The sequence below is a fragment of the Cicer arietinum genome, chromosome 7, assembly GCF_000331145.2.
Source record: "Cicer arietinum cultivar CDC Frontier isolate Library 1 chromosome 7, Cicar.CDCFrontier_v2.0, whole genome shotgun sequence".
Taxonomy (NCBI): Eukaryota; Viridiplantae; Streptophyta; class Magnoliopsida; order Fabales; family Fabaceae; genus Cicer; species Cicer arietinum.
The window spans coordinates 7,105,830-7,129,664 of record NC_021166.2 but is presented as its reverse complement, the minus strand read 5'-3'; the positions used below and the strand labels follow the sequence as shown (position 1 = coordinate 7,129,664).

The 23,835-nt window shown below is 32.7% G+C and overlaps 4 protein-coding genes across 7 annotated transcripts in view; 2 read left to right on the top strand and 2 right to left on the bottom strand.

Moving 5' to 3' along the window:
* The first annotated feature begins 1,860 nt into the window (after window positions 1-1,860).
* Window positions 1,861-4,697, top strand: LOC101500047 (myb family transcription factor EFM). The gene is made up of 4 exons (XM_004508498.4): window positions 1,861-2,197; window positions 2,756-3,382; window positions 3,758-3,834; window positions 3,984-4,697. The coding sequence occupies exons 1-4, from the start codon at window positions 2,008-2,010 to the stop codon at window positions 4,437-4,439; spliced, it is 1,350 nt and encodes a 449-aa protein (XP_004508555.1). The 5' UTR covers window positions 1,861-2,007; the 3' UTR covers window positions 4,440-4,697.
* A 1,019-nt stretch (window positions 4,698-5,716) lies between these two features.
* On the bottom strand, window positions 5,717-8,933 carry LOC101499305 (uncharacterized). Of its 2 annotated transcripts, none has more exons than XM_004508495.2 (9): window positions 8,720-8,933; window positions 8,503-8,601; window positions 7,303-8,117; window positions 7,139-7,208; window positions 6,939-6,992; window positions 6,586-6,654; window positions 6,405-6,470; window positions 6,224-6,292; window positions 5,717-5,948 (listed from the first exon to the last, which is right to left on the bottom strand). In XM_004508495.2, the coding sequence occupies exons 1-9, from the start codon at window positions 8,828-8,830 to the stop codon at window positions 5,868-5,870; spliced, it is 1,434 nt and encodes a 477-aa protein (XP_004508552.1). In that variant the 5' UTR covers window positions 8,831-8,933; the 3' UTR covers window positions 5,717-5,867. The 2 variants fall into 2 exon arrangements, with proteins under 2 accessions (XP_004508552.1, XP_004508553.1); XM_004508496.3 differs by having other exon boundaries at window positions 7,139-7,196; window positions 8,720-8,930.
* A 2,166-nt stretch (window positions 8,934-11,099) lies between these two features.
* LOC101498544 (protein argonaute PNH1-like) lies at window positions 11,100-20,586 on the top strand. Of its 3 annotated transcripts, none has more exons than XM_073363742.1 (24): window positions 11,100-11,231; window positions 12,332-12,487; window positions 13,959-14,233; window positions 14,724-14,932; window positions 15,006-15,152; window positions 15,252-15,385; window positions 15,509-15,618; window positions 15,760-15,866; window positions 15,966-16,104; window positions 16,195-16,311; window positions 16,631-16,738; window positions 16,828-16,899; window positions 16,975-17,097; window positions 17,248-17,407; window positions 17,587-17,708; window positions 17,883-18,020; window positions 18,092-18,234; window positions 18,743-18,805; window positions 18,903-18,966; window positions 19,053-19,188; window positions 19,333-19,406; window positions 19,482-19,576; window positions 19,672-19,703; window positions 20,017-20,586. In XM_073363742.1, the coding sequence occupies exons 3-24, from the start codon at window positions 14,006-14,008 to the stop codon at window positions 20,181-20,183; spliced, it is 2,688 nt and encodes an 895-aa protein (XP_073219843.1). In that variant the 5' UTR covers window positions 11,100-11,231; window positions 12,332-12,487; window positions 13,959-14,005; the 3' UTR covers window positions 20,184-20,586. The 3 variants fall into 3 exon arrangements, with proteins under 3 accessions (XP_073219843.1, XP_004508551.1, XP_004508550.1); XM_004508494.4 differs by lacking the exon at window positions 11,100-11,231 and adding an exon at window positions 11,276-11,802; XM_004508493.4 differs by lacking the exons at window positions 11,100-11,231; window positions 12,332-12,487 and adding an exon at window positions 13,305-13,544.
* Window positions 20,587-22,465: 1,879 nt separating this feature from the next.
* LOC101498214 (GDP-fucose transporter 1) overlaps window positions 22,466-23,835 on the bottom strand; it is a 1,476-nt gene continuing 106 nt past the window's right edge. Inside the window, exon 1 of the mRNA XM_004508491.4 lies at window positions 22,466-23,835. This exon is cut by the window's right edge and continues 106 nt beyond it. Within this exon, the coding sequence (XP_004508548.1) occupies window positions 22,644-23,684 (1,041 nt within the window). The 5' untranslated portion in view covers window positions 23,685-23,835 and the 3' untranslated portion in view covers window positions 22,466-22,643.

Below are 23,835 nucleotides of genomic sequence, written 5' to 3'. Positions count from 1 at the left end.
GCCACACCAAGAGCATACTTTGGTTTAATTATTGCACACCACGTGGCTAGCATCTGCATATCCGCCTGCTTTCATATTGGTCATGTCTTGACCATGAACCATACCAACTGCATGCATATATGCAACCAAAATTTTAAATATTAAATATATGTATTGTCATTTTTATATATTTAATATTTATCACGTTTTTAGTTTATGTGAGATTTAATTACTCACATTTAAATTCAACAAATTGGTGTTAACTGATTTAATGAAGAACGTGTCTAAGTCTTACTCGGCTTGACGCTCAGTGAATTGTGGATGTTATGGACGACCATACCATGTGTCCCCTTCTATTTCACTTCGACCATTTAGGTAATGTCTAGTTCATCTCCACCATTTAGGTCATGCCTAGCTCAACTTGGCCATTCATGTCATGTTGAACTCCACCTTGATCAATTGGACTAGACTCACCCTTAGTTCAACTATGCAAGTCAATTCGACACTAAGTTACTGTCCAAGTGAAAGTTGTGGTCTTCTCGAGAAGCACTCCATGATCATTCATGTGTCTTGCACATATAAGTGTATTACTCGTATGGACAAGTAGTGTGGATCTCAAATATGTAAGCTAATGGACATCATGGGTAGATTTATTCTAGTTCGAACAGTATATTTTTACTTTAATCATTTCATAGTATTCTTTGAGTTCTTTCTTCGTTATTCCATAGGATAGTTCACATGTTGAATATTGTATTTTCATGTATCTTGTATTTTCGTACTGAAAACATTTACATTAGTTAGTAAGTTATTAATTACATTAACAAGTTATTCTTCTCATTGATTGCTCTTGATTGATTCTTATTATCAATACAATTTTTATATTATATTTTTCTCTCATAAATAACTTCCACAAAAAAATAGTAATAATATTTGTATATAATATATTGGCTAAACAATTATTTTGATTCTTAAACGTGAGAGACGTTGTCAAATGTGTCTTTTGCTTGTAATTTTTTAAACTAAACTGACTAAAAAAAAATACATTTGAAGATCAAACTAATTAATAAAAATTTCATTTGAAGAACAAATTGACTATAAAATTCATACTAAATTGTAGAAAAATGTTTGTGTACTCTTGATAGATTATGATAATATTATAACAATGCTTCACATATTCAAAAACGATCACATAAATGATATATCTATGCATCCTTATGTCTACCCTTGTAGTTAATCCTAAAAACTTTTGAACCAAAAACTCATGGATATGTGGTAATAAAGCAAATTATAGATCTCATGAAAAGAAGAAAATATGGCATAAAGGAAGAAAAGAAAGGCAAAAAAGATAATAAGCATTAATAAGGTTTAAAAAATTGATTTGAAATTATAGGAGAATATGAATCTCATTTGCACACAAGTCATATGAAAAGAAAACCAACATAAAATAAAAGGAGTAGAACAGAAATAAGGGGGATAAAAAGGAGTAAAGGAAAAAACAAAAGGGTAACAGTAAGGAGAATCATCTTTTGTATTGGTGATTTTTAAATTCGTACACATTAAAGAACATTACTTGAGAGGTTCTAAAACCAGACTACAAGCACATGAGTACCCCCTTAATGTCAGAACTCTCTGATTCCCTCTCTCTCTCTCTCTCTCATGTTTTTTCTTTGCATTGGTTCTTTGTAGGAAGTTACTACTTCTCTCTGCTTTATCTCATAAGTACTTTTTCTTTTGTCTCTCTCTCTCTCTCTCTCTCTCTCACACATAAACTAACTTTATTCCCACTAAACTCACCTCTAAAAAGAAGATGATCCTCACTTGATCCTCCTTGTGTTTACAAACCAACATAGCCTCCCTTTCTTTCTTTCTATATCTCTCTTTCTCTCTCTCCCTCACAAAAACTACAAAGGAAGAAAACAAACACTCTCTTTTGTTCTTGTTTGTTCCTACATACAAACCAACTTGTTTCTATTTTTTGCATGAACGTTATCTATATCTTAAACAGTGCTTCTTAAGTAGTTGTTATTAATGGCATCACCATCTGAACTAGGCTTGGATTGCAAGCCACATAGCTATTCTATGTTACTGAAATCAGTTGGAGAACAGAGTGATCAAAGCTATAAGCTTGAAGAGTTTCTTTCTCGTTTAGAGGAAGAACGTCTCAAGATTGATGCTTTCAAGCGTGAACTTCCTCTCTGCATGCAACTTCTCACCAACGGTATACTTTCATATCACTCACCCTTTTACAACACACAATAAAACAAAGCTTATTCAAATTTTCAATCCCTCTAAGGGCCCCAACAAATTAATTAATAAAATATGATATATGATTCAAACTAGCCAAGTAGCCATAATGAATATAATATGATATACTATACACATGTCTGTTCCTTTTTATAAAACACAATTTGATGTATTTAATGCATACATATATACACACCATTAGACTATCTTAGATATGATTTTCTTGATAGTATAACCTTTGTTGTTATCAGTTTTAATGTAATTTGTCTTCTTTTTCTACCAACACAAAGATTCCATACATGTATTTTTTTTGCTTATATTTCATTTTAGAGGAGTATATTTGTTCACTTAATATATGTTTTGAATTTGACAAAATCACGATGATAGAGTGATTTTGTATTTGTGTTGTTTTTGGTCGTGATTTTGCCACATACATCGTCCAAACATATGCACTCGTAATTGGTTTCAATTTTGTGTATAACAAACAATTTATTTACCTACCCTTAAAATTGTTTTTGTTTGGAACAAACAGCCATGGAGGCATCAAAGCAACAACTTCAAGCCTTCAAAGTGAATCAAGGAACAAGACCAATTCTGGAAGAATTCATACCAGTAAAACAAGTAACCTCAGAAACCTCAGAAAAGACAACAAATAATAATAATGTATCTGATAAAGCAAATTGGATGACAAGTGCACAACTATGGAGCCAAACAAGTGAATTAGGAACAAAACAACAACAATCCTCAAATGATGAAACAGATATTAATATTGGTTTCAACATTAATAGTCCAAAAGCAGTTATAGAAAACAACAACAAACATAGAAACGGTGGAGGCTTTCTACCATTCTCAAAAGAAAGAAACAGCTCATGCAGTCAAGGACATAATACTCTCCCTGAACTAGCACTTGCCTCTAACCAAAAGGAAGTGGTTGAAGATAAAAAACATGTTGCAGAGGGAGAGAAAGGTGAGAAGAGGGAAAATAACAATATTTCAGGGAATGAAGTTGTTGATCATAAAGGGAGTCCAGTAGCATCATCTCATACTCATACTCAAACAACAACAAACACCAATACTCATAGGAAAGCAAGAAGGTGCTGGTCACCTGACTTGCACCGTAGATTTGTTAATGCTCTTCAAATGCTTGGTGGATCTCAAGGTAATTAATTAACACAATTACCATCATTTTTGTTAATATATACATTAATAAATTAATTATGTTATATTATGGATCATTTAGAAAATCAAAGGTGGATGTACCTTGATGTTAACTTGGCATGGCAAATTAATCTAATTTTTTTTTTATTCCTATTAAGAAAATTAAATATTATTGCAAACCAATTATTAAGAATACCGTCACACTTTATTAGCTGTCGATCTCAAGATTTTAAAATCAAAATTTGTGTTTAATTAAAATTAAAATTAAAATTAATCTTTATTTATTGAAGGATGAGTGAAATATAAAAGTATTTGTTTTGATATATCTGATACCTTATCATTAATAATAAAGTTATTTGAATATATTTGTTTGTAGTGGCAACACCAAAACAGATAAGGGAATTGATGAAGGTAGATGGTTTGACCAATGACGAAGTGAAAAGCCATCTGCAGGTATTTTTGTGTGTCTTTCACAGAGGCATGAAACAGCACCTTTGTTTGTTATGGATGTACTAGTAATTAGTTATTTCTCTGACAAGTTATAAAGAACTTTAGTTTTGCTTTATTTAATATTTTCTAAAAGAAATGAATATATGTAACAGAAATATAGGTTACACACAAGAAGGCCAAGCCCAAGTGCACAAACGGGTGCACCAGCAGCACAACTAGTAGTTTTAGGAGGAATATGGGTCCCACCAGAATACGCAACCGCAGCAGGACACACAGGAACACCAACTCTCTACGGTGCGCATCCTACATCTCATCATGTTACGCTTCCCCACTACTGCACCGCTCCTGGACAAGACTACTACACTACTGCACCACCACCGCCTCATCAGCAGCTACTTCCGCCGCCTCACCATATGCACCACCATCTCTACAAGACTACGCCGCACGCCCAGGGTTCGCCGGAAACACCTGGGGATGAGTTGGAGAGTATTGAGAATGGGAAGTCGGAGAGTAGTAGCTGGAAAGGAGGAGAGAGTTGTGAGAATGATGGAGACAGGAAAGCCTTGGCGGATGAGAGTAATGGGAGCGACGTTACTCTCAAATTTTAACCATTTTTATTTTAACAAATTAGAATCAGGGTTTTCTTTTTCATGTCATCAGACTATTCATCATTCAACAAAAATGATTATTAATTAAATTAAATAAAAATATCTTAGGTGACTTTTATGTGGCAGTTAAGTATATAGTGCATACTGCATGCAGTTTAGAGGACAGAAAAGTGAGTCTTTGTTCTTTTGTTTTTCTGGTGAATTCTGTTATGTACTATACTCTAAAGAGGGAAGAATCATATTATCACTCTTGGCGTTTTCTGGTTTTTCAGTTAGACATATTTGCCCTTTCATTATATCAATAATAACAGTGAAAAGGAATTTTAGGTCCAATTCTAGTTCTAGTGTTTCAAAATCATGGTGTACCTCGTTCGCTCTATTTAATATAATATATATATCCGGTCAAAAAATAGAATAAATATTTTAATTCAAGACACCATTTGAGTCAATTATCAATTTGAAACAATTCTCATGTAGTAGATCCTTTCCGTGTGATTACGATGGGTAAAACATCTTTACAATTTGCAGATGATTCCTCCTCATAAGCAATTGGCTAAATAATGAATCATAGCATGTTTGAAAAATAAATTTATTTTATTTTATAATTAATTTATATAAAATTTATTTATTAAAAAACAAGCTATATATATAAGTAGTCAATAAATCACAGTCCCATATAGATCTGGTTGGTTTTCTCACTAGTGGAATCAATCGATACTGAGACAAGATCATCAGCAGTATATTAGTTTCCACCACAACATAGTATAAGATAGGATTTGCACTCGATTACGCTTGGCCTTGAATGTTTATATGGGTTCATGGGGATACATTTCCCCTTTCATGTTCATTGCAGTGAAATATATTTGATATTTTTATAATCAAGATAAAATTTAGATGGACCATTGTTGGCGATATATGTACTTTGTTTATCGAGTTAAATTTATGTTATACATACCAACTATATGTTGTGCATATCATTAACTATTATATTTAACATATGTGCACCATTCCAAAATTGAACATGTTTGGCTTGATAAAAGAGATCAAGTTGAAGTGTGGCTTGTTATCTGTAATAACACTGACAAAATAATTGATTTTAAATACAATGTAAAACAAACATTAATCTTGAAAAAAATGGTCCGTGATACATATTTGTTCTACTGTTGAGGTTTCAAACCATACTTGGGTTTGGGTAAAAGCTACTCACTCTCCTGTAATTTTTGTCCAAACGTGATTAGAGCACTGCTTGTTGGTATGAAATTTTTCGCACAAATCTATGAACTTCAAAAGTAACCAATGATATTTCTAACCATACAGGGAGACAGTGAGATAATAAAACCCAGCTAGCAATTAAAGAGACAACACATGCTACAAAAATATTTTCATACATTTTGGTATTTTTGGAAATATGATAGGAGTTAATAATAACTATCTGCCATCAAGACTTCCATTTGTATGTTGTACAGCACCATCCCCATCACTCTCAAACATTACTGTATCAACTAGAGCCTGCAAGCCCATAAAATTTACTCAGCATATGCAACTGCACCATATAATAATTTTATGTTGACAGACATAATTCAAGGAATCACAACAATTCGTAAAATAATATATGGAGAATTTGCCACACAAGACGGCACAAAGTTTATTCAACAGCATGCACAAAAATAATCGCGCAAAATTGAAAGAGAAAAAAAAGTATCCGAAGTCACATTCTACAAGCCACATGACATGATTTGCAGTTTCATATATAAATCAGAAATATATGGCGTTAAGGCACAAACCCGGAGTTCATTTTCACTAGCTTTAAGTCTTTCTGTGCAATGTTGCATTTGGAGAAAACACTTATGCAGCTGAAGATCATTTTCCCAAGCCCAATGTTAGCAATATCATTAACGAATTCAGTGTCACCTTAGAATGGAGACTCCAAGAATCTAATGTACGATTATGACCACCAAATATTACCTTACTCAACTGCATCTGGCGAGATATAGACTGTTTCTTAGCAGTAATTACTGCTTCCTCCAACTTCTGCAGTAAATATCTTCTAGATCAGAATATAAAACAGATTGTGTTCAAAGTAAGGACCTTAAGAGTATGGTAAACGGGCTCAAAATTTAATACTTGGAAATGAGAAAGAAGGTACCTTTGATTGTTTTTGTAACTCCATAACATTGTGCCTTTTCTCTTCCAATCCCCCTTCCAAATGAGAAACCTGACAAAATTCCCCTTTCCAGCACCATCAACACATAAAAGAGGAGGAACAACAACATAAAAGAGACTAGAAGGTTTGTTAGAATTAGATGACTATTATTGTCTGAGACAAGCTAACTCGGCATTTATTTCACACGTGAACCCTGGGAAGCCTTTGTATGCACACACATGCACATCCAGAAAAAGCAATTGCTCAGGATAAAACATTTGTCATCATAAAAGCAATGTTGTCATTTCAACAAATTTTCATTATTCATTCATTTGAGTTCTGAAGAGACTACAAACCTCCTTTTTTAGTTGATCAAGCCGTTGCATTGACCTATCTAATTCATCTTCAACCTGAAGACCACAAAAGCAAGTAAAAACTAAATAAAAATGTACCACAGCCAGTCTCAGTTTATTTAATGAAATTATGTTATCTGAACAAGAAATTCATGAATGCTCACATTAAAGAAACTCACAAATGATCGCAATCATCACATTACCTCATCATTGCGGCCACCATTAGAATCTGATGGACTATTTTGATTTGTCACATTCAAACTACAGGGAAATCCGGTAAAAGAAAGACGTATGCAGCATAAGTCAACCAAAGAGGAATAGTTGGAAATTAACTAACGTCTAGGAAAATGAACAGAAGATATCTTACTCGATGTTTCTCCTTGGCTGTTCCTTTTTATGTTCGTCAAAACTTCCATCAGGATCACTAACCCTATCCATCTTTCTGTCTGCCTCCAAATCTGTGTTATGGTCTCTATCCACATCTCCACCATGTACCCTGCTGTTTTCTTGTTCATTTTCAGCCCTATCATCCTCTCTATTCCAATCATCATCTAACATGCTTTCTTTCGCTTGATCATAATCTTGCACATGTTCAACTCTTCTATCCCTATCCTTTTCATGGTCTCGGGACCAATCACGATCTCGAGACCGATCACGATGTCGAGTCCAATCACTGTTTCTATTCCTAAATCCATCTTTCTCGTTACCATGATCATAATCTTGGTCTCGATCTCTACCACGATATCCATCTTTCTCGTTACCATGATCATAATCTTGGTCTCGATCTCTACCACGGTATCCATCTTTCTCATTACAATGATCATAATCTTGGTCTCGATCTCTACCACGATATCCATCTTTCTCATTACCATGATCATAAACTTGGTCTCGATCTCTACCACGATATCCATCTTTCTCATTATTATGATCATAAACTTGGTCTCGATCTCTACCACGATATCCATCTTTCTCATTACCATGATCATAATTTAGGTCTCGATCTCTACCATGATATGCATCTTTCTCATTACCATGATCATAATCTTGGTCTCGATCTCTACCACGATCCCAGTCTCCATTCCTCTCATCATTATTATGATAAAAATTTCGTTCTCTCCCAAAATTTGATCTGCCACCACGAGTCTTCACCCCATTAACTTTAACCATACGCCCACCTATGCTCTGATTCATAGCAACAATGTTAAAGGCCTAAAACTCTTGACCACAACAATGACTACTAAATGTTGCATACTCCCTCTGTCTCTAAGTATAAGACCCTTTAGCACATTTGTTTGTCCCTAAATATAAGACGTTTTATAAATTTCTAGATATATTTATTATTATTTTTCAAATATATCTCTTATTAATACTATCAAATTGTCTTGGAATATAAAAATTTAACGTTGAATGTATCTATATATAAAGGATAATTTAGTAATGGTCATACACATCAACTACACTACAAACTTATTTTAATATGCTTAAAAAAATGTCAGAGTCTGTTATAAATAGTCAGACCCAAAAGAAAAAGGGAGTATGAAAAATGACAATAACATAAATTACATACTCTGCCATTCATATCGTTGATAGCATCAATTGCTGACCTAGGGTTTGTGAAAGTAACAAAACAATAGCATTTGCCTCTGGTACGCTGGTCATTGATAATCTGAAATTAAAAAGAAAAACATAGCAATAGAATTGAAAAGGCAAAGAGTTGAATCGAATATTAGCGAAAGCAAAGAAAGAATTAAGAAGGGGTTGTTAAAACCCTAAAAATGAATAACCTTGACATCAAGGATGGCACCATACAAGTTGAAGACAGTGCGAATGGTATCTTCGGAGGCGTCGTAGGGCAGACCACCAACGTATATAGAGCTATCGTCGTCCAACGTCATTTTTTGTTTTCTGTAATCTCACTATACTCTCTCCTGCTTCTCCTGCTTCTCCTGCTTCATGCTTCAAGCCTTTAACCCCCATACACTCCTACCCCACAATTTCACTAAAATGTCAAATTTATCCTTTCTCAATTTTATTAATTTCACTTTCATATTTCAATATCTAAACGTATTTAAGTACCATAATCATAACTTGTCCTGTCCATATATATCAACTTATCTAAATTTTAATTTCTTAGCAATATTATATATTTTAAAATTTTGATTTTAATTCAAAATAAATAACTGAGCATTTGTCAAAAAAGAATAAAGGAATTTTTATATTATTATTTCTCATCAATCTTTTACTTTTTTTTTTATAAAAAAAAAACATAAGTCACTTCAACATTGTTTTCCCTACCTGTAGGATCATGGTAGTAAAATTAACAATGACATTTTTTACTAATCATTTAAAGCTTAAATCATCAATATCTATTGACTGACATATTAGATTGTTGAAATTATTAATGTCATCATGAAGATTTTTCTCATCTCCACTTTGAGATGGTACAAATTTCACCTTGTGATGCAACTTTGGCACATATTTACTTTTTAAATTAAAATGTTTATGGTGAAAAATTGATTTGAATTGAACTAGATTAATAATTTAATTTAGTTTTTAAAAATCACTTTTGAAACAAATTTAGTGTAGTTTTGAAACGATTTAAAACTGATTTATAAATTTAAATTATTTTAATATTTTAAACAAATTTTTAATAAAAATCAATTTTGAACTAGTTATTTGAAAAAATAACTTTGAATTTATTTTGACAAATTGATTTTTTTTTCAAGAAAAATAAATGTAAAAGGTTTTCTGATAAAAAGTTTCGATTTTTATTTTTCAAGAAAAAAATTAAAATTATTTTGCCAAAAAAATTTCGAAAAAAATAAATATAAAAATGTTGTTCGTTAAAAAGATTTCAAGAAAAAAGTGTTTCGATTATTTTTTGAAAAATAAATCAAAAAAATTTTAAAAACAAAATGTTTTTGGATTTTGTTCTTAAAAATTTTCCAAAAAAAGATCATTTAATTTTGTTTGGAAAAAAAAATGATATTTATGTTTTTTTTAAAAAAAAAAAACAAATTTAAAAAATTTTCTAAGAATTTTTTTTTTAATTATGATTAAAAAGTTTTAAAATTGTTAAACTGATTTTTAAATTAAATTTTTATAATTGATTTATTTTAAATATGTACTTAAATTCATGAACTATTTAATTGATTTAATTTTTTTTGTATTGCAATTTAATCTATCAATATGATCCAAGTGAGAAATTGATTTTTCTATTGAACAATAGAATTTCAAATTTCAGTTTGATTCTTCCACAATTCATATCTTTAATACCTGTGTTTAAAAAAATGTATACATCGAAAACATCTTATATAAGATTAAAAAAAAAAGAATACAAAAATTAACGTAGTACATTCGTAAAAACGTAAATATATTCACTTCATCAAATTATATTAGATTATTATGACTTACTCGATATGTGTTTCAGCCTATAAACACGTATTTCTCTTTCAAGAGTTAAAAGGAAAGATATATAGTCACACAAGAGACTCACACAACTATAAACAATCTCACACATACTCTTTTGTTACTATTGGATTGAGATGCTTCAATAGTTCACTAGACCTTTATTTATCAAAGTGGAGAATAAACTTCACTTTATGATAGCTCTTCCAGAATCTAACTACATACACCCACCTTTTTTTTCTTCTCTCTCTATATATATATATATATATAAATAAAGGAAACTTTTATGGAATGTTGACTATTAATTTATTCTAATAAGATTATTTTAGTTTCGAATATGAGTGGTTAGTTTTATGTTAACTATGAATGAATGAATTAAATGTTAGATATAAAAGAAATATGATCCATATATCTAATATTTTTATATTTTGATGGATATGTGTCAAAGTCATTTGTGATTCTAAAACATATGAATTATTGTTGCTCATGTATCTTTAAATTTTCTAACAAGTGGTATCAAAGCTTGATTCGACTTAAAAGAGGAGCGAAAATAGATCTTAATTTTAGATCATTGAATTAAAAATATTTATTTTGTGTTCGGAGACATATTTTGTTGTTTATAACATAAGTACAGATGTAAAGTGATATTGTGTCACAAGCGTGAATAAGAAGTCTCACGTTATTTAAAAAATTGAAGATTAAATAAGATATAAGTGAAAGAACCTATAAATTGATTGTTCTAAGATTTTGAGATTGACCACACATACTCTACTCATACCCTCCTTCCCGGAATCTCAATTTGGGAGCGGTGTCATATTTCCTTCAAACAAGCTCGTGACACAACAAAAGCCAAAGCCACACCTTTCCTAACTCAACAAAAGAGACCAAGTAGGTAACCTACTGGGGAAATGCACTGAAATTAAGCTTTGCACCAAATCACAAACCACACCACTTTTTCTTTCTCTCTTCTCTCTATTTACGGAATCTCACATCTTATTATTTTTATTCACTTAACATTAAAATCCTCCTTTCAGTGCCATTATAATCCTATAAAGTTTCTTTTTATATTTCCCAAAAGATAAAAGCTCTCACCAAGTTTTTTCTCCTTTTAATTTAATTATTTAACAATCAATGGCATGCTTTCATGCTGCAAAAAGCCCTTAGCAGAACTCATTTCTCTTTTGAAGCTCCTTTTCTTAAAGACAGTGAAAGCACTTGTCTTTCATACTTGATTTATCAATCGCATAAAGCAAAACACCTACACTGTTAGGTCCCAAAAAACCATTTTCCTACCTAGCTCCAACCTCTTAACTTAATGTCTTTTATTGCTTCCTCTTTCTTGCACTCTTGTCTTCTGCAAAACTTGCATTTTCCTCTAAGAATCACATTCTAATATTTTCTTATTCTCTTTATAAGGTCATGTCATGCATTGTTGACTTGTTAAAAAATTCTTATTGAGGTTGGTTCTGTTTTGTTACAAAAGATCTTGTATAGATTTATAATTGGAATTTGGAAGCAATACTATGTTTGCATGTATAATAGTTCTACTTTAATTTGTTTCACCAAATCCACATAAGAAAACAAACATTTAGGTTGCATTAAATTATTTACCTTGTGTTTTCTTCTTTGTTTCAGCTTGGTTTATAGAGTTCAGAGGCAGAGTTATCTTTAAAGAGGCGGTTAAAAGAAAGCTTTTCTATAACAAACTTTAATTAATATGATATGAAATAACAAACAAGTTTTAGCTTACTTTAGTGTATGACAGAAAAAGATATTTAATTAATTAACTGCTTTAGCATGTGGAGTATACTATATACTATATATTATAAGCATTAATATCACTAGTTAATAACTTAGAGGCTATAGCTAGCTGCAATATTTGTTCAAGCTTGTGTCTTTCAAATTCAACCCTTAATTGGGAAGCCTACGTGTTATAGTATATATCCATTTAAAGTTTTATTATATAGTATTTTACTGTGCATGTATAGGGATCAAATCAGAGTGTAGAAGGTGGTAAAATGGGAGAATCAGTTCATTACTTCAACTTCACATAATTGAAGCTGTGAGTTGCAGTTGCAGACATTAAAAGCATCAGCAGTTAGAATCAGACATAAAATATATATACATGGCGTGTAATACACAAGGTTTGTTTTTCTACTAACTGCTCTCATAGACACAGTTCTTTCACAATCTAGACTGTAGGGTGAGGGTTAATATCATAGTATATTTTTAATGTTGAACATTTTTTGTTTTTTGTTGTTGTAAGTTTTGGATTTCTACCCGCCTCATTCTCTGCTTTGCTATTTTTCTCCCAAAGTCTACACAACTTATAATTAACTAGATTGTTAAAAAATGATGCATTAACTGCTACCAAAAAAAAATATAAAAGTACACTAAAATATATGGTAATAGTGAGCAACTAAGCATGTAGAAAATATTGAGATGTAAAAAAATCGACAGAAGTATTATATATGAAATAACATTATGTTTTATTTTTTTTTCCTCCTTAAAATAATATATTTCTTTTGAGATATGATAAAACATGGTGGTATCGTTTTGTAGGTCTTAATCGTTAATTTTTGTTTAAAACAAAGAGAATTGTTTAAGTAGGATTTATGGCGAGGTGGGGGTCCCTCCACTGTGAATTATTTTCACTCTAACCAAAGAAGCAGTCAGGGAAATTCGGCTGCACCATCAATATGCAAATTAATTAACGAATCCATCAAATAAATAAAATTTTATTTTCTTAGAATTATTGTAGGGGGTCAACAATGTGTTTGATAAAATTGTGGCCCGTGATATTAATCCAAACACTGTGAAGTAAATGAAAGGGACATGACACATGATTGTTCTTGGGTGTGTCTTGTAACTATCCTATATAGTTTGATAAACGTTACCATCACTTTGTACCATTTTCTGATATCCCCATAGTTCTCATCCAAAGAGAAAATATCCACAATCCAATTTTGCAACTGACATTTGCATTTGGCTACTATGACAAGTTGGTTTCATGCATTGTATTGTACATTTGTCCGGATAACCAAGCAGAACAAGCTTCCAATTTTGTTTGACTTGTTTCTGCTCTTCCTTTATGACTTGCCTTTAGTTCCCTCTTCTTTCATTGTTATTCATTCAACTTCGATTTTCCAATGTTACAACAACAAACAACCATCAAAATCAACGGTTGAGATCGCCTGCAAGGTTATTTAATGGAGGAGATTTATTTTTAAGGAAAAGTGGTGGCGGTGATAAGAAAGTTTTCATTATTATGTCCATAAATAATATTAACAGAATTCAAATGGGCAACAATGTCAATGCTCATTAATTAATGTTTTATCATAAGATATTGTTTTTTTTGCATGTTTTTTTTCATGTCACGTTAATTTTCTCCCTATCTTTTCACTCACACTCAGAATGTACAGCGCCTAGAAAAACATGAAATACTGTCAAGATTTTATGCCATAAACCAACCCTTTCTTTATATTATTTTTTTCTTCATCTTTTCTTTCTTCAAGAACCATTGCATAAGCTGCTAACAAATGGTTTTTACTAGAAAAAAACTTGCAACATTTTTGCTATAAACCTTTCATTTTGTTCATTCTTTATTTTCTACAGAACTAGTAAAAATGAAGGAATCAGTGGAGGATCAATTGAAATCGTAGATGATGGCTATGAAGAAATCCTCAGAGCTTAGAAGAAGAAGTGAAAGCAAAAAAGAGAAAATTCAAGAAAATGGACTTGAATCTCAACTTGGTTCATGTTCATTAGCCTCAGGCAAAAGTCTTGTTTTTTCTGCTAGGCCTGGCTATGGCCAACTGGGGAAGAAGTGTGTTGTCAAAGCTAATCACTTCCTTGCAGATATATCAGTATCTGACTTGAGCCATTACAATGTAAGTAATTTAGTAGAACAACAAAATCATGCAACTTTTTATTTTTTTAAAGTGGTAAAAAACTTGAGATAAAAAAACTTGAGTATCGAGATAAAACTGAATATCACAACAAAATATAGGCCATTGCTGATGCGGTTGCAATGCCATTTTGGAAAACTCTAGAGCCTTTATGCTGCCGCAATTTAGAAGTATAGGATTTTGCTAATTTATTGTTGAATATGACATGGTCTAGTGATATATGGGCAAGTCGCTCAAGCGGTACGGTTCAGACCTCTGAACCATAAACTTAAATACAATTTGTATCCTGTAAATATTAATCTTGAATTACAATAGAAAATTATTGTAGCTAATTTGCAGTCAGAGACCCAAACACAATTTGTCGAGCTTTGTGATCAAATATCGTGTGCTCTTTTTTTTTTGCATTTTAATATCTTTATTCTTTTGAACCGGAGGTTTCTGTTTTAACAGATAGTATGTGTGTTTTGTAAAGGTTGATATAACACCTGAAGTTAATTCTCGAAAAACAAGAAAAGCTATCATAGCTGAGTTAGTGAGGCTTCACCAAAACACTGAGTTGGGAAAGAAGCTCCCTGTTTATGATGGTGCAAAGAGCCTTTACACTGCTGGTTTGCTTCCTTTTGAACACAAAGCGTTCAATATAGTATTGAGTGAGGATGATGAGGGTACTTGTAGTACAAGGTGATTGATTATTCAAGAAATAAACCGTTTAAATTTTCTTTTGGATTTTGAAATGAGTTGTAAATTTTGTCAGGAAAAGAGAATTTGAAGTTGTAATCAAGTTTGCAGCTCATGTTAGCATGCATCAGTTACATGAGCTTCTCAGTGGAAAACAAGTGAATACTCCACATGAAGCTCTTAATGTCATTGACATTGTGTTGAAGGAGCTTGCATCTCAAAGGTGCATTTGTTATTGTTCTTTCAACATATCATATTACTCATTGCTTTCTTTTGAACAAAATATATTTTTTGTTTCTTACACCTTAATTTGCATGTTTAGCTATGTATCAATTGGGAGATTTATCTTTTCTCCGGATTTAAGAAAACCATCACAGCTGAGTGGCGGTTTGGAATTATGGCGCGGTTTCTACCAGAGTATAAGGCCTACTCAGATGGGACTATCACTTAATGTTGGTTAGAGTTCTACCATATCTTCATAATGACCCTTTAAGGGGATTCTTAAGTACATATCAAGTCAATATAATTTGTTTTTGTCACTAAATACCAAGAGGCTGCCTTTCTTTGTTTTTCTTCCAGATATGTCCTCATCGGCATTTATAGAACCGCTCCCTGTGATCGACTTTGTAACTCAAATTTTGGGAAAAGATGTGAGATCAAGGCCATTGTCAGATGCAGATCGTGTCAAGGTATGAAATTCATTTGACTATTTAATAACTAGAATTCTCTGTTTTTCATAACAGATATTATCATCTTTAAAAGTTATGCCAAATCATGAGAAAATTTAAGCACTATCTGACCAAGAAATTATTGTGGTATGACTCAAGCAGATTAAGAAAGCTTTAAGAGGTGTGAAAGTAGAAGTTACACATAGAGGAAGTTTTAAGAGGAAGTACAGGATAACAGGATTGACATCACAGCCTACAAGAGAGCTCGTGTATGTATAGCTTTGTAATTTCTTGCATTGCAAGTTTTGAATTTAACATTTAATATATTTGACTATTGAGGCAATGTTTTACTCTTTTCCTCCTAACAGTTTTCCTCTGGATGAGAAAATGAACATGAAATCAGTAATTGATTACTTTCTAGAAATGTATGGATACACAATCATGTATCCTCATTTACCTTGCCTTCAAGTTGGAAGCCAAAAGAAGGTGAACTATTTGCCCATGGAGGTAAGCTTTTGTTTTTGTTTGAATTTACTTAAACCATTTCTTTTTTCAAATATAAAGTTTCAATAAACAACTCATGTGATCTTGTACTAGGCATGCAAGATAGTTAAGGGTCAGAGATATACAAAAGGGCTTAATGAGAAGCAGATAACTTCTCTGCTAAAGATCTCATGCCAAAGGCCACGTGAAAAAGAGAATGATATCCTACAGGTCATTGTCATTGATTAATCTTTTCCTTTTTTAGTTTTTGAGTTTGAAACACAGAAACACCAGAAAAAATTTAATAAAATATGAGCGATTGAATGTAATTTTTGATGTCAAACACTGATGTTTGTCGGATATTGGGCACGCCTTCATTCTAAAGTGTTTGTGCTACCTAGGTTTGAGTCTATTTTGAACTTAATAGCAATGACATGTGTGACAAATTGCACTTGTTTTTAACTCACCCTTTCAAGTCATATATTATCTTCCTTTACAATAGATAGTTTGTGTGTTCAATTAATCTAAAACTTTCCTAATATACCGACAGACAATGCATAAACATGATTATAAAGATAATCCTTATGCAAAGGAGTTTGGTATCAGCATAGACAGCAAGCTTGCATCAGTCGAGGCTCGGGTTCTTCCTGCTCCATGGGTAATTTCTCTCTGGTTGAATTCATCATTTTTTTGTTGCCCTTTGTCATTCGACTGATATAATAATACATTTTGGCTCTTTCTACATAGTTGAAATACAATGACACTGGAAGAGATAAAAAATACTTACCAAGAGTTGGTCAATGGAACATGATGAACAAGGTTAGCTTAGACACACAAAGATTATAGCTACATGTTTATTTTTCAGCTAGTTTTTCACAGTGGATTTTAATGCAGAAAGTTATAAATGGAAGCAAAGTAAGTTATTGGGCATGTATCAATTTCTCACGAAGTGTCCAAGAACATACAGCTCGTTCATTTTGCCAACAATTAGTTCAGAGTTGCCAAATTTCAGGCATGGTAAAGTTTCAAGTTTTGGTTATACCTGAATACTTGTTTGTGTAACACTCCACATCATTTTTCCAATTATAAATATAATTACACACTCTTGCTATTCTGTATTACCATCGTGTACATTTGTAGTATACATTACTTTTTATCCTTTCACAGGAATTTAGTCAGGAACCTGTGATTCCTATATATTCAGCAAGACCAGATTTGGTAAAGAAGGCCTTGAAGTATGTACATTCTTCTGCTCTAAAAAAACTCGGCGGGAAAGAGCTAGAGTTACTCATTGCCATTCTTCCAGACAACAATGGCTCTCTCTATGGTATATTCTAAGCCTCTGCAATATGATTCTAAGACCTTCTAGTACTTTATTACTTCATTTTCTGTTTCATTTGTTTCCCTACCTACAAATTTCGCCCCCGAAATATATATTGAACATAAATGTTATCATATTTTATTTCACATCTTTTCATGCTTGCACTGAAGAATGTTTTCCTTTAGGTGATCTCAAAAAAATCTGTGAAACAGATCTCGGGCTGATTTCCCAGTGTTGTCTTACAAAATACGTCTTCAAGATTAATAGACAATATTTGTCAAATGTAGCGCTAAAGATCAATGTCAAGGTTTGTTATTATGAAATTTAAATGATCTATCAATCTTTACAGTCCAGAAATATTACCTTGGTTTCTTGCTACCTCAGAATAATCACTTCTATATATCCTTCAATTGTTTCTTTCTTTTCTTTCCATTTTTTCACTTAATCTTCATTTCCTTAAATAAATGCAATATACTTTTAGATGGGAGGAAGGAACACAGTACTGTTGGATGCTCTAAGTTGGAGGATCCCGTTGGTTAGTGACGTTCCAACAATAATTTTTGGAGCTGATGTAACTCATCCCGATCCTTGCGAGCACACTTGTCCATCCATTGCTGCTGTAAGCATTTCCAAACTCCTATAACTCATAGCTGGCCTAATTCTCAATCGACTCTGACTATTGTTATTCAGGTTGTAGCATCCCAGGACTGGCCAGAAGTGACAAAGTATGCAGGATTGGTATGCGCTCAGCCTCATCGCGAGGAACTTATTCAAGATCTTTTCAAATGTTGGAATGATCCTCATTGCGGCATCATTAATGGTGGAATGATCAGGTAGTTAGAAACACTTGAGGGTCATAAATAGTAACATTTTCATATTTGAGGGTTACAAATAGACTCTTCAAAGCATTGACTTGATTTACTTAAGTTGCCTATGAGAAAGATTTCATCCTTCCTTTCTTTAAGCTTGTGCTTTTTACTTGAGTATACATTTCAATCATTGATCACTACTCCACTAGGAGTCTGCTTAAATTGGTTTATTTAAGCTTATTTACTAGCATAAACACTTTGAAATTGCTCGAAATAGCTTATGGAAACAGCTTATGACATGTTCATAAACTACGTCCAGCTTATAGCTAATATTAAAATGATTTGAATCTATTTTATCTTTTGTTATAGAAATAACTTTTACATAAACACTTATATGATAATGCTATAAGTGCTTGATTAAACTATTTATCCAATCAAGACCTAAATAGACAAGAATCATTTTGTATTTATCACCTTTAATTATTCAACATCAGCATGCTTATGTGGATCATAACATCATGTGCTACTGCAGAGAGCTCTTACTCTCATTTCAGAAGGCAACTGGAAAAAAACCACTTAGAATAATATTTTACAGGTAGGAGTGATCTGTTCTGGTCATTTAAGAAATTGTTCTTGCAATATAATTATAATGGAAAAAATTTCTTTTTTATAAATTATAATGATTTTTACAGGGATGGAGTAAGTGAAGGACAGTTCTACCAGGTTTTGCTACATGAGCTTGATGCCATCCGGAAGGTACTCAGACATAATATGTCAAAACAGTTATATTTATTTCTATTGATTATGACATTCCTCAGTGCTTAAATTCTCAATATGTGTAGGCTTGTGCATCTTTGGAACCTAGTTACCAACCTCCAGTAACATTTGTTGTGGTTCAAAAACGGCATCACACTAGACTCTTCTCAAACAATCACGACGACAGAAGCAGCACTGATAAGAGTGGGAATATCTTACCAGGTAAAAGTTTTTTAACTTCTAGAGTTCTACCATTTGCTAGCTTTATCGAGCATCGACCCTAACTAAGTATTTATCTCCAGTTACATCTTCTACCAAAGTTATTATCAGTCCCAAAGTTTAAACACTACTAATTGGTTAATGTAGGTACTGTGGTGGATTCAAAGATTTGTCATCCTACTGAGTTTGACTTCTACTTGTGCAGTCATGCAGGAGTTCAGGTACAATAATGATATCAATGTTCATATTTTAGAAATAACATGTTAGTGTTGAATTCACATTTATGGAATTTGCAGGGTACAAGTAGACCAGTTCATTACAATGTTCTATGGGACGAAAACAACTTTAGTGCTGATGAGATTCAGTCCTTAACTAATAACTTGTGCTACACGTACGATAAATAAACTCTCTTATCATCTCAACTTAAATATTTTTGCCCTATTATTATGATGAAATAATAATAACCTCCTCATATTTTGATAACAGCTATGCAAGATGTACGCGATCTGTTTCTGTGGGTAAGTCTTTATGGCTCTTGTTTAAACACAAGTACATGTATATTGTACCTGTGTAATGTTAGTTACACATAGGAGCCACTCAACACTTTCTTAATACAGAAAACACACATTTGTTTAGACAATAGGTAAATATAGGAATTTATGTATAAATTAAAAATGAGTTAATATACATTGATATGTAAACGATTTATTAAGTGCAACAAACTTTACTGATCAATGTATAATCAGCATTTGTGGATTTTGTGTTAGCCGGTTACGTAGAGAATTAGTTACTCGTATAGAATACATTTAATTGTGTGATATATGTGTGCAGTGCCTCCTGTGTACTATGCTCACCTGGCAGCTTACAGAGCTCGATTCTACATGGAACCCAATGTCCATGAAACTGCAAAATCGCAAACTACAAGATCAAAAAATGAGTCGGTTCGGCCACTACCAGCTCTAAAAGAGAAGATTAAGAATGTAATGTTTTATTGTTGAATAAAGGACAATATAGGATGACTTCCAAGGAGAGTTGCAACAGCATATGTAGGAAAAGGAAACTGATTGTAGGTGATGAATTAAGTTCAATATGTAAAAGTATTACAACCTAACCTGTTCTCATATAGTATAATTCTCAGCATGGAAATTTTTGTTTCTTAGGTTTTCTAGTGATTAACCGAAGGTAATGTCTCTTAATGTGGAGATCATGGGTTGCTTAATAATTCTTTCAACCTTCTGACAGCCTTCAAACTTTGAACTATGTGCTGGCAGGATAAAATTGGTTACTCCATTCGTTCCACAACTAGTTGGGGAAATGCACATGCACTCTTAAGCTAATGCATATGAACTCTGTTATCGTAGATTAGTTAATCCTCTGTGATTTGCTAGTTCCTTCTGATCACTTGCCTGTTATATCAAATCACGCTCAAACAAATATGTCATAAGGCTGAGTAGTTATTAATGCCAATTACTTATTGTGTTTAGATCTGCGATGAGATTGTTGAATCACATTATTATGCCATCGTAACTTTGACAAAAAAAATTGATTATTTGATTATTGCGTGTTTAAATCGGCGGTGAATTTGTTGAATCACATTATACCGTCAATTTTAACTAAAGTTACATTTTGGAGATAGCTTTTGCAATATCATATGATTATTTGGTTATTAGATAGTGACAGATCCTAAAACAGTATGAAATTCCAGTAACAGTATCATTTTTTCCACTAATTCGCTGCTAGCCGTTAGGCACTACTACTACTAAGAACATAGGCTAACAAAGTCCTATAACAATTACATAGCATAACTCATGAAAAAGATCAATTCATAACAAATTTTCTTTGGATGTACTAAACAAATAAAGTGGCCTATAAAAGAAAAAAATATCCTATACATACAAGCCAATTTGTAATCAGCATTCAAATCTACAAGATAACAACAGGAGACGCACGACCGGTGCAATGGATGAACACAACTTGTTTGGTTAATTCAGACAACTTCTAGGAGTCTAAGCTTCTACCAAACACCAATATTATATCAAGAGAAATTTATTGACAGCAGATTACAACTAATGAATTTCCTTTGGACATGGAAACACATTGTCAACATGAAACAATAAATTAACAATTTAACAGTACAGCTAATTGTGCTACATTAGGATTCAGGACTATAGGACTAATGCTACATCAACTATTGAAGACTGCAGATGGGATGGAAGCACAAAAGTAACACGGGCAAGGTCTTTTTGGAAAGTTAAAAACCAAAGAAATGCGGCAAGGCAGTATACCATAAAACTGACTTCAGGAAACACAGGAAAGAGGCTAAAAACAAAAACCAATTCCAGAGCAAATTTAAGAGGTGACAAAATTCATATTAGATGTAAAAAAATTGCATGGAAATAGTTAGATCTAAGCAAAAAAATCGCAGTACAGGTGATAACATTCAAAACATCAAATAATCTCGTTGATTCTAAATTAGAAGGAAGAAAACAAACTAGTTGAGAATTGAATCAATAAAATAATTAAAGTTAACTTAATAATCATTCATATAACTAGAGTGCTTGTAACTGAACTAACAGAAACAACATTTTGTCAACCAAAATATTCAATGGAATGAAAACAAGCCGAATATGAAATTGAACTAACTTATTTGTCTAAATAAAACTGAACACGAGATGAAACAAGGTCACTCTTCCAACAAAGTATTCAATATGGAATGCCAAAACATATAATAAAGAGAAAGGAATATGCTAATACCATTCCGCTAACAAAGGAGCCTCACATTCTCGATTGCTGTAAACTAAGCATGTTATGCATCAAACTATAATGAGGATAAAGAAAAACTTCTTAGCAAAAAGCGCAACAGTGAACAAGCTAACAATGACTATAAATTTCAAGAAAAAAACAGTAGCTAAAATACTGTGATAACTATAATAAGTGAGAATAGCTTAGAAATGCATCCGTTCCAACTTTTCAGAACACTAATCTATTTTTTTACTGTTTTTTCTTTCTTTATGAAATGCTACGTTACTGTTACCCTCCATCAACACCAATATGTTATCATTCGTGGATGCTATTTCAAAAACATCTGCTAAGCAATTGTATCAATTGGATTTCCAATATGGCTGGAACAACATAGCACCACAAATCTTTGAATTGGGTCATACACTCACTTCCCTCATGCCTTGCTTAATGCAAAACAAGTTTAACACTTACCCTTGCCTATAGTCAAGCATTGAGTATGTTCTCTAATCAAACATTCCCTACTCAAACACAACACACATAGGAACCACTAGTTTCTTATACCTGCCATTTCATGATACAAGACACTAGATTTCATATCATTCTATAAAACAATACCTTGTGTTGAATAAAATTTTCCTAATATTGTTAAGATAAGACAATAATCATATTACATCTTAAACACCAAGTACTAACTAAAAAATAAATAATACAAATACTCATAGAGAAGCAAGTTTACCCTTGCCTTCAATCTCATCTTCCAAATCACCATCACCAACAAGATTACTTTCAATATCCAACTGCTTAGTGACTACCACGGCATCACGCTGTTGCGAAGCATTCCCAGTAACCGATTGCTGATAAAGAACTCCCCCAACAATTGTAAAAAGCAAACAAACCAAACCAGCAGGACTAGCATGCTTATCCCAAATAGTCACATTAATAGCGACAGTAAGAAACTTATTCACCACACCGGTAACCGTAAACGCAGTAGCAGAAACAGCTTTTCTAGCAGCAAATCCAAAGAAACTTATCAGCAAACCAAACACACAAGACAGAGAAACTGCCAAAAACGCAGATAGCTCAAACAAACTACCAGAACCGGATCTAATCGCCGATAAAACCTCAAAATTCTCTCCGGTGAGAAACCAAAAAACAGGAGCAATCATCAAGGACAATAAATTATTATAAAGAACGAAACCCCAAGTATTCAAACCAAGATTCATAACCATATGCTTAATATAAACCATCTCAGTAGTAATGGTTACCAAATAAGCAAAGGCCCACGAATAAGCGGTTAAACTGAAACCTGAATCGGTGGCAACGTAACCAACAGCACCGGCGAGAATAACAACAAGAGAGAAAAAAGTGAGATTAGAAGGTGAAGGTTGACCTCGAAAAGCGGTATCAGCAAGAGCAACAAGAAGAGGAGTAAGAGATCTGAAAACAATGAAAGTATCAACATTCGCGTGACGAAGGAGATTAGTGTTAGTGAAGATTGCGAGGAAGAAAACGAGTGCGGCTGGGAAGAATTTCTTGGCAATAGGAAGAGTGAATGGATCGTGATGAAGAAAACCTAATTTTCCTAAAAGGTAAACACCGAGTGCAGAAGTGAGATACTGTAATGCTGTTAATAAACCTGGGTAGTTGAATTGAGTGATAGCATATTTGTTTATGATTGCTAATAAGCTTGAACATAGAGCGTAACCTATCACCAAACCACTTGTTGCGTAATATTGTTGCTTCATCGACGACGACATTCTACTTTTCTTTTTCTCAATTGGAAAATTCAACAATCGTCTATATTTAATGATATAAACTTCTAAGTGTTTCCAACAAACTAGATCACCGACACTCGAGATTTGGGGCGTATATTGTAATGTGAGTGTAGATGTGAATGGGGATCAGAAA